General features: G+C 49.5%; 1 protein-coding gene across 3 annotated transcripts; it reads right to left on the bottom strand.

Moving 5' to 3' along the window:
- Positions 1 to 9150: 9150 nt before the first annotated feature.
- On the bottom strand, positions 9151 to 17959 carry NAGA (alpha-N-acetylgalactosaminidase). Of its 3 annotated transcripts, none has more exons than XM_072843705.1 (10): positions 17464 to 17959; positions 16667 to 16758; positions 15763 to 15898; positions 15180 to 15351; positions 14496 to 14673; positions 14066 to 14160; positions 13270 to 13431; positions 11781 to 11978; positions 10279 to 10422; positions 9151 to 9785 (listed from the first exon to the last, which is right to left on the bottom strand). In XM_072843705.1, exons 2-10 carry the CDS (start codon positions 16680 to 16682, stop codon positions 9651 to 9653), a joined length of 1236 nt encoding a protein of 411 aa, XP_072699806.1. In that variant the 5' UTR covers positions 16683 to 16758; positions 17464 to 17959; the 3' UTR covers positions 9151 to 9650. The 3 variants fall into 3 exon arrangements, with proteins under 3 accessions (XP_072699806.1, XP_072699804.1, XP_072699805.1); XM_072843703.1 differs by lacking the exon at positions 17464 to 17959 and adding an exon at positions 17150 to 17268; XM_072843704.1 differs by lacking the exon at positions 17464 to 17959 and adding an exon at positions 17085 to 17239.
- Between the last annotated feature and the right edge of the window lie 302 nt (positions 17960 to 18261).

Raw genomic sequence — 18261 nt, 5'->3', positions numbered from 1 at the left:
TTTACTTTTTATTTATTCATGAGAGACACAGAGAGAGACGCAGAGAGATAGAGGGAGAAGCAGGCTCCTCGCAGAGAGCCTGATGCGGGACTTTATCCCTGGACCATGATCGCGCCCTGAGCCAAAGGCAGAGCTCAACCGCTGAGCCACCTGGGCATCCCATCTTACTGATTTTCTGTCTGGATGTTCTTTTTTTTTTTTTTTAAAGATTTTATTTATTTTTTCATGAGAATACACAGAGAGGAGAGAGAGAGAGAGACAGAGACACAGGCAGAGGGAGAAGCAGGCTCCATGCAGGGAGCCCGACATGGGACTCGATCCAGTGTCTCCAGGATCACACCCTGGGCTGCAGGCGGCGCTAAACCGCTGAGCCACCAGGGCTGCCCTGGATATTCTATCTATTGTTGAAAGTGTGGTATTGAATTCCTCTTCTATTAATGGATTGCTGTCCATTCCTCCCTTTAGTTCTCTTAATGTTTACTTAACCTAGTTAGTCTAGTGTTGGGTGCATATATGATTGATACGTCCTCTTGAAAAATTGACCTTTATGTAATATAACCTTTATATTATATAATGACTTTCTTTGTCTCTTGTTATAGTTTGTATGTACGGCTAACTATGGCTATCCTGTCTGCTTCTTAATTTCCATTTGCATAGAAGATCTTTTTCCATCTCTTCACTTTGAGCCTATGTGTGTCCTTAAAGCTGAAGTGAGTTTCTTGTAGGCAACCTATAGTTGGATCTTGTTTTTCAGTCCATTTATATCAAGAGTAATTATTGATAAGTAAAGACTTATTATATGCCATCTGATTGATTGTTCTCTGGCAATTTTTAGTTCCACTGTACCTTTCTCTCTCTTTTGCTGTCTTCCTTCGTGAATTGATGATTTATCTTTTGTGTATCTATTGTAGGGTTTTGCTTTGTGGTTACCATGAGGCTTACATAAAATATCTTGTAGATAAAATAGTCTATTCTATGCTAATAACTTTATTTCAACCATACACAAAACTCTACACTTTTACTTTCTCTCTTTTTACATTTTTGGTGACACAGCTTACATCTTTTATATTGTGGATTCACTAACAAATCATTGCAGTTACAATTATTTTTAATGCCTTTGTCCTTTAAACTTCATACTAGAGTTAAATGGTTAATACACCACCATATTGTAGTATTAGAATATTCTGAATTTGACTCTACAGGTGACCCTTGAACAACATGGGTTAGAACTGTGTGGGTCCACTTATACATGGAAATTTTTTAGATTTGACAACAAAAGCCAAAGTCATTTATATAAAACTGCCCACCCCAGTGGATGCCAGATGCCCTCTGTATACAGGGACAGTGCTGCATAGGGAGGCTGGCACCCCGGCACCTCTGCCCCTTGAGTGCTCCAGGCATGCTTCAGGGCTATGCTGGGACGGCCGTGGACCTTGGGCCCCTCTAGGATGTAGTTTGGACCCTTTCCCACTGTGGCTTACAACAGCCCCCTGCCTTCAGCTTCCCAGAGGCTGACACACTCCCATGTAGCTGCAGGTGCTAATAGCCATAGGCCAGTGGTGTACCTCCAAGCAGTGGGCAGCTTTACTGCACCTCCAGGCCACTGTCATTGCTGTGAGCCACCCTGGTGACTGTCGCCGCTAAACCAAAAACCATCAGGCTATGGAACATCACCATCCCAGGGTGTCCAGCTGGTCCAGCCCAGTACATGTGGATTTTTTTCCAATAAATATACATATATAGTACTATACTTTCTCTTCCTTATGATTTTCTTAACATTCTCTTTTCTTTAGCTTACTTTATTGTAAGGATACAGTATATATACATAGAACATACAAAATATGTGTTAATCAACTATTTGTGATATAGTATGGCTTCCAATCAACAGTAGACTGGTAGTAAAGTTTTGGGGAGTCAGAATTATAAAGGGATTTTTGACTGTGCAGGGGTCAGCACCTGTAACCCCTGTGTTATTTGAAGATCAACTATATTTACCTTCCCAGTGTGTTGTATATTTTCATATGTTTTCATGTTTAATAATTAGTATACTTTCATTTCAGTGTGAAGAACTCCTTTCAGCATTTCTTTTCCAGGCTCAGCATTTCAGCACTTCTAGTGGTGATGAACTCCCTCTGCTTTTGTCTGGGGTAATCTTTGTTTCTCTCTCATTTCTGAAAGCATTGCCAGATCATTCTTGATTGGCAGTTTATTCTTTTGGCACTTTGAATATATCATCCCACTCTCTCCTAGCCTGTAAGGTTTCTACAGAGAATTCCACTAATAACTTTATGGGGATTCCCTTGTAAGTTATAAGTTTCTTTTCTCTTGTTGCTTTTAAAACTCTTACTTTGTCTTTGATTTTCGACACTTTCATCCTAATGTATATTGGAGAAGATCTCTTGAAGTTGGGACCTTGGGAATTTTCAGTCATTATTTCTTTAAATAAGCTTTCTCCCTCTGCTTCTCCCTCTCTTCTCCTTCTGGGGCTCCAGTAATTAGATTGCTTCTTTTGCTGGCATCCTATACATTATATAGACTTTCTTCACTCTTCCCTTCTTTTCTCTTTGTTACTCTCTGACCGGGTAATATCACAGTTCCTTTGTTGTAATTCACAGATTCCTCCCCCAATTGATTAATTCTGCAGCTGATGCCCTCTGTGGCATTTTCCACTTCATTAATTGTATTCTTGAGCTCCAAAGTTTGGAGCTCAATCATTTGGCTATGATTTCTATCTCTTCGTCTTTTTATGATTTCTATTTCTATCCCCATTTTATTCATGTACTGTTTTCCTGATTTCATTGAATTGTCTTTCTGTGTTTCTTTGTAGCTCATTGAGCGTCCTTAAAATAGCTATGTTGAATTTTTTTTAAAAGTTCATTTATTTAAGAGAGAGAGCACAAGGAGGGGAAGGGGGAGGGGGAGGACCAGGCTCCCTGCTGAGCAAGGAGCTTGATGCAGGGCTCTATCCCAGGACCTCAGGATCATGTTCTGAACCAAAGACAGTTGCTTACCGACTGAGCCACCCAGGTGCCCCATTAAATTCTTTATCAATGTAAAGTACAGCTCTCCATGTCTTTGGCTTTGGTTACTGAGGGTGATTGTGACCCTGTGGTGGTGTCATGTTTCCTTGATTCTTCAGGTTCCTAGAAGGCTTGCCTTGCTGTCTTTATACCGCAGAGCGGGCACCTCCTCCAGCCCTTACTACCTGATTTCAGGGGAGAAATGCCTTCTCTCAGTCCCACGAGGGAGTTAGAGGCTTTCTTATACCTTCTATGGACATACCTCCTCTACACTCCTTGCTCCCACTTGTGGAATTCTTTTTTTTTTTTTTTCCACTTGTGGAATTCTTAAGCTTGTTTGCCTTGTCTTGGTCCTGTAACACCCCCAAAATGAGTGCTGACAGCCTCTGTTTTTTTTTTTTTTTAAGATTTTATTTATTTTAGATAGAGCAAGAGAGAGAGAGCATAAGCAGGGAAGAGGGACAGAAGGAGAAGCAGGCTCCCTACCGAGAGGAGCCCAAGGAGAGACTCAATCCCAAGATTCCAAGATCATGACCTGAGCTTGAGCTGAAGGCAGATGCTTAACTGACTGAACTCCCCAGGTGCCCCTGACAGCTTCTGTTTTGTTTTCCCAAGGATAGAGTTCAAGTTCAAGTTTGTGGTCTCTCCTGGTCTGCAGACTCAGGCTGGATTTCTGTGCATGCTCACTAGCCACCTGCCAAAGCTCATTCTTGCCACCATCAGGAGTTTGCACAGAGACCCAGCCATAGGGTAAGGGAGTATGAAGGTGAGGTGTGCAGCTCACCAGGGGTGCCTGTGGGCCAGTTGGGGGGATCCGTGGGCAAGATCACCTTGTGGGCACACTTCTTGTTGGGGTCTGAAACACAGTAGGATCCATGTCCCTTTAATGCCTTCTGAAAGTCTTACCGGTCACGCTCCCAGCCTTTTCCCACCCTCAAGTCATGCAGCTCATGACTCAGTGCTTTGGTCGGAATGAGCAAGAAATGGGCTTGTTTGGTAATGTGCTGCACAACTGGGGAAGTCACATACTCAACTCACATGCTCTCATTTTTCCCTGTGGGAGAAATCAAGGGCCAAGAAATATCTCTCTTGGCACTGAGCTGGGCTGCCTTGTGGGAGGAGGACATGTGTAAAGTCAGATTGTTCTCTTATTCTTTCTAGTGCGTCCAGATTTTTGTTTTCTTTCTCCACTGGTGTGCTGGAACTTCCTTACTGGAAACCTGAGCTTCCACAAAGGCTCTCTTGTTTGTGAGTGATTGTCTACGACAATGTTCTCTAGGATCTCCCAGGCTGAGGCTGAGAAGGGCTGGAGCCCATTCACAGGCCACCACAGGGTTCAAGCCGGGGCTGAGCTCTGTACACCTATTTCCTGATGCACTGGTGGTCAAGACTCTGCCCTCCCAGGCTCCATGGTGTGTGGTTTTGAGTCCCACATCTCCCACAAAGCACTGTTGTCTATGAATGAATGCCAACTTGTTGTTTAGACAGGTTTTTTTTTTTTTTAAGACTGAATAATATGTATCCATATGCCTCATTTTTTAAATCCATTCATCCATCAATGGACTTTTGGGTTACATGTCTTGGCTATTGTGCATAATACTGCAATGGATATGGGTGTGAGTTTTGTTGTTGTCGTTTTACAAAGTTTATTTTTAGGGTACCTGGGTGGCTCAGTGGTTGAGCATCTGCCTTTGGCTTAGGTCGTAATCCCGGGATCCTGGGATCGAGTCCCACATTGGGTTCCCCGCGAGGAGACTGCTTCTCCCTCTGCCTATGTCTCTGCCTCTCTCTGTGTGTTTCTCATGAATAAATATATAAAAATCTTTAAAAGTTATTTTAAATAAAGTAATCTCTACAGCCAACATGGGGATCAGACTTACAACCCCAAGATCAAGAGTTGTGCGCTCTACTGACTGACCCAGCCAGGTGCCCCTGGTGTGTTTTCTTAACAGCTTTACTGACATGTAATTCACATACCATAGTTCATTCATTTAATGTGTACAATTAATGGGTTTTAGTATACTTACAGATATGTGCAACCATTGTCAATTCAAGAACATTTTCATCACCTCACTACGAAGCCTCGTGACAACTTTTTAGTTGTTATCCCTTTTATCCCTCCATACTCCCCACCTGGCCCCAACCAACCACTAATCTACTCTCTGCCTCTATAGATTTCCCTACCCTGGACTTTGAAAGGGATGGAATCATATAATATGTGGTCCTTTGTGGCCAGCTTCTTTCCCTTAGCATAATGCTTCCAAGGTTCATCCATGTTGTAGCAGGTGTCAGTACTTTAGTCCATTTTGTGGCTGGATAATTTTACACTGTATAGTTAACCATATTTTGTTTATTCATTCACCAGTTGGTAGACGCTTGGGTTGTTTTCCACCTTTTGGCTGCTATGAATAATGGCTTCTATAAACATCTGTGTGCAGAGTTTTGTGTGGATGTATGTTTTCATTTCTTTTGGATATATACTTAGATGTGGAATTTCTAGGTCATATAGTAACTCTAATCATTTGAGGAATTGCCAGATCATTTTCCACAGGACCACAGGAGCTGTACCAGTTTTACATTTCTATCAGTAGCATAACAGGATTCTAATTTCCCCACATCCTTGTCAACAGTTATGACTTTTATTCTAGCCATCCTTTTAGATATGAAGTGGTATCTTGTTGTGGTTCTTTTTTTTTTTTTAAGATTTTGTTTATTTATTCATAGAAACACAGGCAGAGGGAGAAGCAGGCTCCCTACAGGGAGCCCGATGTGGGACTTGATCCGGGGTCTCCAGGACCACACCCCAGGCTGCAGGCGGTACCAAACCGCTGCACCACCGGGGCTGCCCTCTTGTTGTGGTTCTTATTGCATTTCACTAATGGTTAGTGATGTTGAGCACTCACCATTTTCTTGTCTTCCTTGGCAAAATGTCTATTCAGATCCTTTGCCCATTTTTAAATTGGGTTGCCTTTTTATTATTTAGTTGAGAGTTCTTTAAAATTTACTTGAGAGAGAGGGAGAAAGCAGGGGGAGCGGCAGAGGGAGAGGGAGAAGCAGACTCCCCAGGGAGCAGGGAACCCAATACGGAGCTTGATCCCAAGCTGAGCCAAAGGCAGGTGCTTAACCAACTGAGCTACCCAGGTGCCACAAGAGTTGTGGGTTTTTTTTTTTTTTTAAGATTTATTTATTTATTCATGAGAGAGAGAGAGAGAGAGAGAGAGGCAGAGACACAGGAGGAAGCAGGCTCCATGCCGGAAGCCGGACGCGGGACTCAATCCCGGGACTCCAGGATCACACCCTGGGCTGCAGGCAGCGCTAAACCGCTGAGCCACCCATTGATCCTAGTTCTTTGTGTTTTAACACAAGTCCCTTATATGTTAAATTGTAGATACTTTCTCCTATTGTGTGGGTTGTCTTTTCCCTTTTTCATATAGGCAAATTATAGCTACAGATTTCCCTCTGATCCTTACTTTCACTCCCTAAATTTTGGTATGTTAAGTTATCGTGTTTGGGGTCCATTGTGTTTTCATTCACCCTAAGCACCTTCCTTAGTATGTGCTGATTTGCTTCTGTCTTGCTGCTTTCAGAATTCTCCCTTTGCCTTTCAAGAGTTTGATTAGGCTCTGGCTGGGGCTGCATCCCTTTGAGTTTATCCAGTTTGGAGCTCATGAATTTCTTGAATGTGTAGCCTAATTTTTGTCATCCAATACCAAACTGGTAGCCATGATTTTTTTCAAATATTCTGCCCTTTCTCTTCTTTGTATATTGCCGAGCTACGTGGTGTCCTGCAAGTCTCTGAGCCTCTCCATTTTTCATTCTGCTCTTCCTCAGACAGGTTAATTTCAATGGCCTATCTTGAGCTTGCCAATTTCTTCTGCCTGGGCATGTCTACTGTTGAGCCCCTCAGGTTAATTTTTTATGTGTTATTGCACTTTTCAACTTGTATTTGGTTCCTTTCTGTAATTTCAGTCTCTTTACTGATATTCTCTACTGACACATCATTCTTATTCTTTAATTCTTTATGCATGGTTTCCTTTAGCTCTATGAACATATTTAAAGTAGCTGATTTAAAATACAGTACTAAACTAAAGCATTCTTAAGCTTGTTCTTACCCAGGTTCTTCTGTTTTTCTTAACTGAATGCACTCTGTCTGGGTTGCTGCAAGCTTCTGATTAATTTCCAAAGCTCTGTGAAAGTTGATTCTGATAATATGTGGCAAGTTTTCATTGCTTCTATGGAGGGAACAAACATTTGATGGTTATTACTGGACCATCTTTGTTGACTCCTTGCTTGCATTTTGATTCAAACTATAGAAAGGTATTTTTGAGACAGTTGGTAGAAATTGAACACAGAATGGTTATTAGATTTATAAAAACTTTATTTTGTTGGCCAGGAAAATTGCATTAAGGTCACATATATTTTAAAAAATCTATTAGATCTATATAGTGGTATTTACAGTTTTCTTTGATTTGCTTTCAAATACTCCCAGCTCACAAATAAAGCATGTGTGGGAAGACAGCTATGAAATACTGGCACATGTTGATGGTTGTTGGAACTGGGTAGTGGGTACATGGAGGTTCACTACACCATTTTATTTTTGTGTTTGAAAATTTCTATAATAAAATGTATTTTTAAAAATGAGGTATACCCTTGGGTCCAAACAAGGATGCCTTGAACTGGGAAAAAATAATTGAGCTCCTAAGTGGCCTTGGGTAGAAGGGAATAAAACAATGCCTGAAAGATAGGCAGGGTGTGATATTGAGAGTATGATGGCTGAAGAGAGAGAGAATCAATCTATCTGGCATCCCCAGGATAAAAGGACGAGTTATACCACAAGTGAAGACATATAACCATGTCTTAGTCTGTAAGGCAAATGAACTGACTAGTCAAGTCCAGGCCGCTCCCTAACCCTGACTCCCAAGTCCATGGTCTCAACCACTATCCCTGCCACATGCCAGGGTGATGGGAAAGACTTCTTTCTTGGGACTGGCCAAAGAAGTGTACCCACCTGAGGCCATTCCATTTGGCTTGAATCGCACTATGATCAGGATCTGAAGCTGGAGCTATACATGGGGTGACAAGCCTCCAAGGGCAGAGGCCTCCAAGGGATGAGGCAGGCTTCTGACCTTCCAAATGACCCACAGCCTTAAGACATCACCTGGGGTTTTAAAAGATCTCTCTTTGATGACTCCAGACTCAATCAGTAAAGCCCCAGTAATCTTAAATGACACTGTAAGACATGCACTTGTAAGTTCTTTACATCATATTCCTATAAAGGAACTCAAACCCTGAGGGAGGGAGCATGGGAGATCTAGCCAGAAGAGTTCCCACAGGGCTAAGATAGTGCAAGGCTTGGGGTACCACATGCTCCACATTCAAAGCCCAAGGAAAACCTACTTAGCCTGTACCGCTTCCAGCTTTCCAAATGGGGACAAGAGCCACTGGGGGCGACAGGTATCCTGTGGCCTCAGCTGAATGAATAGAGCTTGGGAAATAGGAACCAAAAGAAGGCAGTCAAGAACTTGCCATCCTTTTACTTTCCCAAGGAGGACAAGCAAAAAATATATTTTAAGACACAACCCCTTGACTTGTCTTTGGACACAGCTGGGGAATTTGAAGCCAGGTTTGGAAAAAAAAAAAAAAAAAAACTAAGGGAGGGGCCAGGCAGTACAAGCTACAGTGGCCCAAAGGGAGAAAGAAGGGCTAGCCGAGCCCTTCACTGGCACCCAGCTCGAGTGCCACTGAATGAAGCTGTCAGGAAGGGGGACATGAGCTGAAAGGTGCCGAAGACAATAATGCAAAATCCTTAGCAGATCAGGACCTCCTTGCAGCAGGAGGGCTGAGGAGTGAGTCTGAAGGGGGTGGGGGAAGGGTGCACAAGACAGAAGGCCAGGGAACCTGCCACTCTGCTTCACTGTGCTGTCACCACCGCTGCGTTGGGCAGAGCAGGATGGCTCCCTGGTGAGAGGCAAGTCTGGCGTGTCTAGAAGTACAGGCTGCAGGTCATGGTGGAAAATGAACCAGAAGATGCCACATACCTTCCTTCGAGATTCAAAACCAGCACCCTATGTACTGCCACCCAGAGTCCTTAACTGAAGGTGAACACGGCCCAGGTCCATCTCGCAACCACTCGATTAAAGAACAGCTTTATTGGTAACCTGAAGGAACCAAGGTTAACCTGGGTGGCATCAACTGGCAAGGCCTTCTCCAGGCAGGAAAACCAATCACACAATTCATGGGAGCTCCTGACAAGAGATCAGATCTCCACTCCTAATCGTAAGAAAAATTCCAAATCCTGATTTCCGAGTAAACAGAGTCAGAGGGTATCGGTCCCCCTGCTTGTGGGGGCTCAGGAGGCTGGCTGAGCTGCTCAGTAACATCTGTGGGGCTGTGCAGACAAGGTAGAGGCTAGGAAGGCCACGGGACATTGCCCCAAGTCAAGTCTCCAAGAAGGTTCACACTTGGGCAGGGCATGGGACCTGGCCCTGGGATTGCACTTTGGGTCTGATGGGGCCAAATCACCAAGTGGGCCTGGGTAGCAAAGAACCCCGCCTGCTGGCCCTCGGCAGGTGGAGGCTCCATAGTCTAGGCTCAGTGATGCCGCCACAGCCTGTCACGTGTCTCAGCTCCTTAGTGCTGGGGCGTCCCCAGCTTCCTGATGGGATACAGGTACCACATCACTACCCCTGAGGGGTTGATGGTCACTGTGAAGTTGGTTGTAGAGTGGAGACCACTGATGACATCACCTGTGTAGACGTTCTGGGCCTGCAGCGGGAAGACACATCACCAAAACCCCTCTAAGAATATCTCCACAGAGACCCCCTCAGAGGGTGTGAGAGCCTGGACTTCAGCCTGTCTGTGGTGGGCCCCCGGTACGCCCCACACAAGGGGGACCCCTAAATCTCCCGTTACTTCTCCATTGCCAAAGCCAGCAGATGCCCAAACGCAGGCAGTGGTGAAAGCCCAGCCCACAGACAACTTGAGGACTGGGCTGGAGGAAAGGACTGACCAGTAAGGGGACAGACACACAGCCTCAGCACAGGCCTTAATTATATATGGTAGTTCTGTCTGCATAGCTTGAAAACACCAGTGCAGGGAATGGTACCAGCCACGGCCCTGCATGCCTGCAGCTGCCCCTCAGGCTCCTGCCAGAGGACCCCGGGTCCAGGGCCTAGGGGAGGCCACGTATGAGTGCAGAGCACCCCCAGCAGCCCCCTCCCAGAGAAACCCGGAGCCCTGCAAGTAGCAGGGTACTCACCTCATACGTGTCGGAGCTGTTGAAGTTCAGCTGGGCGAGGGATGAGTGGTAGTGATACGGTATATCCGTCCGGCGGCTGAAGAAGACTAAGGCGCTGGCCTCACTGGCCAGGGGCCGCATGAACACTTCAATGTGGAATTTTTCCTGGGCACAGAAGGTGGTTTTCCTGCTCAGACAGGCCCTGAAATCCCCTCCCTAGCCCTCCTCAGAGCTCTGGGTCCCCCTAGCCCACAGTTCCATGTCTTGTAGAAGTTTGCGGGGAGCTACCCCAGCCTTCCAGCACTCCAACTTATTCTTCCCTGGCCTGGCAGATGCTCCTTGACACTTCCTCTGTGCCAGGCCCTGTGCTAGAACACAGAGACAAATGCTGTAATAAGGTCTTGTCTCAATCCAGAGACCCTGGATCGAGTCCCACGTCAGGCTCCCTGTGTGGAGCCTGTTTCTCCCTCTACCTGTGTCTCTGCCTCTCTTTCTCTGTGTCTCTCATGAATAAATTAAAAAAAAAAAAAAAAAAAAAAGAACTCTGGGCAGCCTGGGTGGCTCAGCGGTTTAGTGCTGCCTTCAGCCCAGGGTGTGATCCTGGAGACCTGGGATCGAGTCCCATGTCGGGTGGCTCCCTGCATGGAGCCTGCTTCTCCCTCTGTATCTCTGCCCCTCTCTCTCTCTCTTTCTCTCTCTCTCTCTCCTTCTGTGTCTCTCATGAATAAATAAATCTTAAAAAAAAAAAAAAAAAGATGAACTCTGCCCTGAACAGCCAAGAGGGGGAAACCCCATCTTCCAGAAGGTCCCTGGGCCTGGTTCTACCATAAGCTTCTCCGGCAGAGATTAGTTACTTCCTCTGCTCATCATCAATTCTGTATGTGCCTTCTAGAAGTTGTATGGATTCCTTTTAACTAGAGAGGTGAGGATCTGTGCAAACAGCACAAACTTTGAGATTCTACTGTTGAAGTTCTACTGTACCATTTACCGATGTGTGGCCTTAGGTTACTCAGACTTCTCAAGTTGCAGTTTCCTTATTTGTAAAACAGGGAAGGAGTATTTACCTTCTGAGAAAAGGTACCCAGAATGCCCAGTGCCTCAGCAGGGTCTCAATAAATAGTAAATGCTAGTGTAGTACTGGTGGTAATTGCATTCCTTGGCTCAAATAACTCCTAGGCTCTGGAGGGAAGCCCTAGTTCTCTGCCGTCCATCACAGATGTGTGCAGAAATCTTGTACTTCCAAACCGAGGGTACCCATTGTCCCCATGTACACTTGAGTGGTGATGTGTCCCTTCCCCAAGTTCCCTGAGCTGTCCTGCTCTGGCCTTGCTCTCACCCAGGCCACTCGGGGGACGGCTGGAGCAGCTCCCAGTAGAATCTTTGACTGAATGCAACCAGCAAGGAGGGCTGAGCAGATTTCAGCAGAGGACCTCCCAGCCCTCCATCACCTTCAGGTTTGCAGCTTTGTTCTCAGGAGAGCCCAGCTCCTTGGCCTCCCCTTTCCTCCCCCCACACTCCAGTACCTTGAGAATCCTGCGTCCCTGGATGCCCAAGGGATCCTGGTTGATTTTAATCATGAGTGGATTCTGCAGAATGTCCATGTTCTGGGCAGAGATGGTACGCAGGTCCGTGGACATGAAGAGGGGGGCTGCTAGCACCGTCCATAGGGCCATCTGGGCCCGGGCTTGCTCAAAACTGAGGCCAAAGTTCCCTATGAGCAGCTGGTGGCAGAGAGGAGAGAAGTGGTCAGCTCTGCCCTCTTCAGGGAGGTGGGCATGGGGACCAACCCTAAACATGTAGCCAAGGCAAGAGGAGATGGAGGAGAACATTCTATGAAGCCTGGTTCTATGAACAGCATTTCCCAGCAGCATAGCCTTGGAGTGAGCCAAGCATGCTCCTTCTGAGCCTCAGCTTTTTATTTCACCGAGAATATGGGGTGATAATATGCTCTGGCCACATCGCAGTTGTTCAGATGATCCAATGGGATCCTGTTGGCAAAAGCGTTTCTAAATTGGAACACTAAAGTCAAAAGATAGAGTCAGAGTGGCAGTGGTGGGTAACCAGACCTGAACGGAGTCCCTGCTCCTGCCACTAGCCACCTACCTGCCGTAACCACAGGTGACAGGACCAAGGGGGGCTTCCTGACCCCAAAGCAACCAATCCACAGACTGGACTCAATAACTTTTAACGCAACAGTTAACATACTTAGTGGTACCAATTTAACAAAGTGCAGTATATGTGCCAAACTATGCCAAGCATTTTGAAAGATCATGTTTTAATATTCAGAACAACCCTACATAAGGTCGCTATTATTTTCATTTTCCAACTGACAAAACTGAAAAACTTAAGTCACTTTCCCAAGGATAAGTCAGGGAGCAAGAACTAGAACTTCAAAGCAGGCCAATTTGTGTTTCTCCAGGTATCTATCTGGCCTATGTAATAACATGTATAATAATGTAATTATTATAATCGTCACCAGTAGTAAATGCTCATTGACTAAAAGAAGAGATAGCTATAAAGTCTTAAGATAAATTGCAAAAACAACCTTAAGTGACCAGGGCTATGAGTGAGGTAGGTCTGAAGGGCCAACTTGGCCTGTAGAGGCTCTGCAGGAGGTACCAGGGCACCAGGCATTGGGGAGGGGTCAGAGGCAGACATGGCAAGGGCAGTCTGGGGAGGGAATGGCAAGAGTGTGTGCACCCTTCATGATCTTCCCCTCCAGAGGAATAATGTCACACAAGAGTCACTACAGACCAAGTTCTCGGATTTCAAGAAACATCAGAATGGCCTGGGAAGATTGGTAACAATGGGCATTGCCAGGCCCTCTTCGAACATTCTGATCCAAGAGGTGGGGGTGGGGCCCTGGGAAGAGACATGTAAACAAGCTCCCATGGTGAGTCTAATGCAGCTGGTTCACGGACCCTGACCTAGAACCTGGCAGTGAGCACCCAGGAAGCCCGCACAGGGCAGAGGGGAGCAGGTCTGTGGCGGCCACCCCCTCCGTGCTGGTACCATGTCTGGGTCATTCCAGTGCCCGGGGCCTGCCACCGGCTGCAGTATGTCCTGGTTGTCCACAAACCAGTCCAGGATGGAGAGCACACTACTCCAGGAGTCCTGGATGTCGTCATAGTTGCGCCAGACGTTGCAGATTTCTGTCAGCAGAGTGTAGTTCACCTGGATGTCAGGGGAAGGCAGAGTCCAGCACCAGAGTCACACCCTGTTGCCCAGAGGCCTGGGGAGCTGAGGAGCCTCAGCAGGAGACAACAAGGGGCGGGGGGGGGGCAGAGAATGGGGCCCTGAGCCAGATGAGGATGAGGAAGGCCTGCCCTGCCCTCATGCCACCTGGGGCCAAGCCTGGGCTGGCGTACCCACAACCCTCCCACCGCACTCCCAGCCCTGTATTTTGAGTGAGTCCCACCATCTTCCAGGCTTCTCCCTCAGGTCTGCCAGTCTGATCCCACCCTTTCCAGTGTGCTAAGGACTGAAGGGCCCTTCGGGAGGCTCAGCACCCCCTGCCTGGCCTCACCAGCCCTCTGGAGCTCCTAGCCCGCTCAGTACAACCAGGATTCCCACCGCTTGCTGGGTGATGTGTGTCATCCCAGGACATGTGGTTCCCAAGCCTTGGATGCCCGTCCCTTCAGCCCACTTGACAAATGCCTCCTCTAGACCCCAGGCTGGCTAAGGCCCCCTCTTCTAGACCCACGAATCAGCACATGGGCAACTATGATGAGAGCAGCCCTGACTGCACAGGAGGCAAGGCGGCTTGGGTGTGGGGCATGTGGCCAGGCAGGTACACAGAATGGCTTACCTTTGGAGGAAGTCCCCCTTCATAGGCTGGCCAACTGCAGGAGAAGGCAATGGGGCGGCCTGTGGCATTCAGGGCAGCTGCCATCATGGGGTACCCTGGAGAAGTCCAACCCCCACATTTTAGAACTGAGGGGGTCTGAGACCTCAGCCCAAACCTCCCGCCAAATGTGAGGAAACTGAGACTCAAAAGAGGAGGTGCCTCCCCCTGTACCCACAGCTGCACATGCTTCCTGGGTAGGGCATGGTGCCAACCCATCTTCAGGAAGCCCAGGAGGCAAGAATCCCCCCAGCCTCCGGTGCAGAGAATTATACTAACCCCAAGGGGCCACACAGACAGACCAGCTCAAGCTTGGCCAGGTGGGTACCAGAGAGCTTTCCATGGCTACCCCTCCCTGTCTACCTGATGGCCCCCAGGCAGCTCTGGGACCCACCCTTGGCCCGCTCCTCGGGGGTCGAAAAGCAGCCATCCAACTTCAGCATGTCCACCTTCCACTCGGCAAAGGTTTGAGCATCCTGAATCACCTTGTCTAGCGTGGTGCCTGGGTAGCCCATGCAAGTGAAGTTGCCCATGTCCTCGTAGATGCCCAGCTTCAGACCCAGGGAGTGAGCCTGTGGAGGGTTAGGACACCGTGGGCTCAGGCAGGGAGCCACCTCACAGCCACATCTGACCGGGCCCCATTATAACACTACCAACGGCTCCCCACTGTCCAAAGGAAAGGGTCTCAGTGTGCAGGCCTGGCCTCTGACGACCATGATCCTCCTCACTCTGATGCACACGTCGCATGGGCAGTTTCCGGCTTCTAGGCCTCGCTTCTGCCATCCGCTCTGCCTTGAAGGCCATCTCTCTTGTATCAGCTCAAGAACTGCCTCCTCCGGGGTCTCTTTTTGAAATCCCAGGCTGGATAAGATGCCCTTCCTGGCTCTTACCCACCACAGGGAGCCAAAATTAGCCTTTCGTTTATCTGTTTCCCCCACCAGACCGTGATTTCTCCAGCAGGGATTGCGGAAATGAGCCCTAGGTGAAGTGGCGGCAGGGACAGGGTGGGGGTGCAGTGTGGAGTTCGGTCTGGACATCCCGCACCCTCGCTAAAGGGCAGGGCTGGGGTGGAGCTCACATAGTCAGCCAGGAAGGCAATGCCGTTGGGGAAGCGCTTTGGGTCAGGTATCAGGTGGCCTTTAGCGTCACGCCCACCAATCCAGCAGTCGTCGATGTTAAGGTATGTGTAGCCTAGGTCCCGCCATCCATCCTGTGCCAGGTGGTCGGCCATCTCCAAGAAGAGCCGCTCACTGGTGAGAGGCAGGGGAGGGGGCAGCTCAGTCACCTCCCACCCCCTTCTTCAGAGCTTTTCAGACTTCTCAGATGGTCTGAGTGTGAATCCAGACCATAAGAACCATAATCAGGATGGAATGAGAGGCTTGGCGTGGCCCTCAGGCTGCAAGACTGAGCAATCCTGGCTTTCACAGTTATCTCCTTTCAGTGACCTCAGAGGCTGGGTCCACCTGATGTCCCTGTCCCCACAGGCCTGACAGTTCCCAGGCCTAAGTGGGTCACAGGCTCCCAGATGTCCCAGAAGACACCTCTCGCTGCATTCTCTCTGGGATAGGGTGCTGTGGCCCTCTTTTCTAGCTGACCCCCCATTCTCCGGCCCACTCTGCTGGGTCTCAGGCAAGGCTTGTTAGATGGTGGACCCGACTCACCTGATGCAGTTCTTCGGGTCCTCATCACAGTCAGTGTTGCAGCGAAAGCGTTCCCAAGCCAGCCAGCCCATAGGTGGCTTCCGCAGGAGCCCGTTCTCTAGCACCAGCACCTGGGCCACCAGGGCCAGCAAGACCACTGCAGGGAAGTGGGAAGGATGACCGTCATTGGTGCCCATCGCCCTAGCCCTCATGCCGCCCCACCCATATGCTGTCCAGCTCTGCAGAGGCCACTGGCCTCCACATTAGAGGGGGCCAGTCTCCTGGGAAGAACTAGCTCTTCCTGCATCTGCTGGCTCCCACAGCTGCAGTGAGAGGGCTCACGGTGCCTGGGGCAGGGCAATGTGTTTGAGGCCTGAGTCCCCACTTGCTGTGGCCACAGGAATGCTGGAATTAGTAAAAACTAACACCTGAAGTTGTATCCTCTCTATACCCTGACCAGCTCCCCCCATTTACTGGTCTCCTGACACCCATCCGGGGCTCTTTGCTCTCCACCACAAATCCCCAAGGGGCCTCAGAAGGGCTTAAGGGGTCAGCCAGATTGGACCCGCACCTAGCCAGCTCATCTGGGTGAACCCTTGCCCCCTCAGGCCTGTTTCCTTATCTATATGATGAAGTTACTCTACAGGGCTGTTCTCTGCCACGTTGATAACACATAACATCAGACCTCTGCACTTTGACGGAGAGGGGATGTGAGAGGAAGAGGCCTCTTTGGAGGGGAACTAATTCCTAGGTGGGAGCATCTCCTTTCCCACCCAGTTCTAAGAATAAGACAGGAACATGCCTCTCCATATACCCACATTAAGAAAGCAGGCCCAGACACCAGAGGGCTGGAGCTTTCTCCAGGTAGCCCCGACCCCCCATGGGTCCCCTACCCAACCCACACCACCCCCACCGGCCTAGGTACCTGTCTTCAGCAACATTGCTCTGGACTCGGCGTCTCAGGACCTGACCAGATCTGCTCTGCTTTTACCAGCTTTATATGTTGAACTTTGGAAGCTAAGAAAGGTTAGAAAAGCACTGGGGTCACTACTGCCTCGCTAGCTCTGCCGCCCTCAGCCCTGGGCGTGGATCCCACGCTCCGTCCCCAAGTCGCCCTCCTTGCCCACCGCCCCGGGCCATCACCTCCCCGGGCCCGGGGATTCCCTCGGGCCGCTAAACAGGGGTCTTAGACGTTAGAGCCGGCCCTCCCTGTTAGCTCTGGGAACCCGGGGCGCCCGGGGGCGGCCCTCCGCGGAGCCGGGGCCACGGAAAGGCAGCGGCCGCCCCTGGGACGCCCAGGACGGACGAAGGGGTCGGGCAGGGGCAGGCCCACGGACTCCCACCGGGTCTGGGTGGCCCCCCGGCCCCCAGGGACGGCAGCCCAGCAGTCCCGGGCCGGGGACCTCACCCTGCGGACGCCCTCAGAACCGCCACTCGCTCCTGCCTCTGGGGCCGCCGACTGCTGCGGGAACCTGATTTGCCTGCAGCGTTCCAGAGGGGCGGGGCCGGCCGGCGGCCCGCCTTCCCGGCGGAACCTATCAGCATCCCCGTAGCAACGCCGTGTCCCGCCCCCCGCGGCCCCAATAGGCCCGCCCCCGAACCGCCCAAAGCCCCGCCCCCCGGGGCCTCGGCTCTGCGTCCAGCCCCCGCCCGCAGCCGCCGAGCGGGTTTGGGACTGGGTGACCCGGCTTCCACGGCTCCCGGAGGGGTTAGTCCTCTCACCTCTGCGGGATCCCTGAAGGCGAGCATCGAGCCCGGCACAATGTAGACGCTTAATAAATGGTGTGGCGTGGATATCTGCTTTGTTCAAAGGAAGTGAGGAAATGCCACGAAGCACGACCCAAAGTAAGCCACTCAAAAACGCCAGTCGAACGTGAATAGGCTTTACGAGAAGGATGGCTGGGCGAGAGCAAACCAGGTGTGAGGCACGCTGGTTTTGCAAAGCCAGGAGACTCTCCTCCCCTACCTACCTTGATGCTGCGGGCCGCCGCTGGGTGGACTGGCCCAGCCAGGCATTCTGCAGATTCCTCCTCTTTCATTCATGACATATTTATTGTGCAACTACTAGGTAGGTGCCACACACTTCGTTCTCGGCACCGTCACTCGAATGGTCGGTCACTGGGCATCTCAAGCATAACTGGCCCCAAACTGAACACATGCGACCTTCCGTTTCGCAGGCAATGACAACTCTCCTTCCCTGTGCTGGAGCCAGAACCTTGGAGTCCTCTTTGCTCCCCACCCCTTTCCCTCACTCTCCACATCCAGTCTTTGGGCAAACCCTGTGGTCGCTACCTTCAAAACCCACCTCTCGGGATCCCTGGGTGGCTCAGCGGTTTGGCGCCTGCCTTCGACCCAGGGCCTGATCATGGAGACCCGGTCGAATCCCGCGTCGGGCTCCCTGCATGGAGCCTGGTTCTCCCTCTGCCTGTGTCTCTGTCTCTCTCTCTCTCTCTGTCTCTATGAATAATAAATAAATCTTAAAAAAAAAAAAAAAACCACCTCTCATTACTCTCCCAGTGA

Source organism: Canis lupus, chromosome 11 (assembly GCF_048164855.1).
Source record: "Canis lupus baileyi chromosome 11, mCanLup2.hap1, whole genome shotgun sequence".
Lineage (NCBI taxonomy): Eukaryota > Metazoa > Chordata > Mammalia > Carnivora > Canidae > Canis > Canis lupus.
The sequence above is the reverse complement of the archived record's forward strand: the minus strand, read 5'-3'. Positions and strand labels throughout refer to the sequence as shown.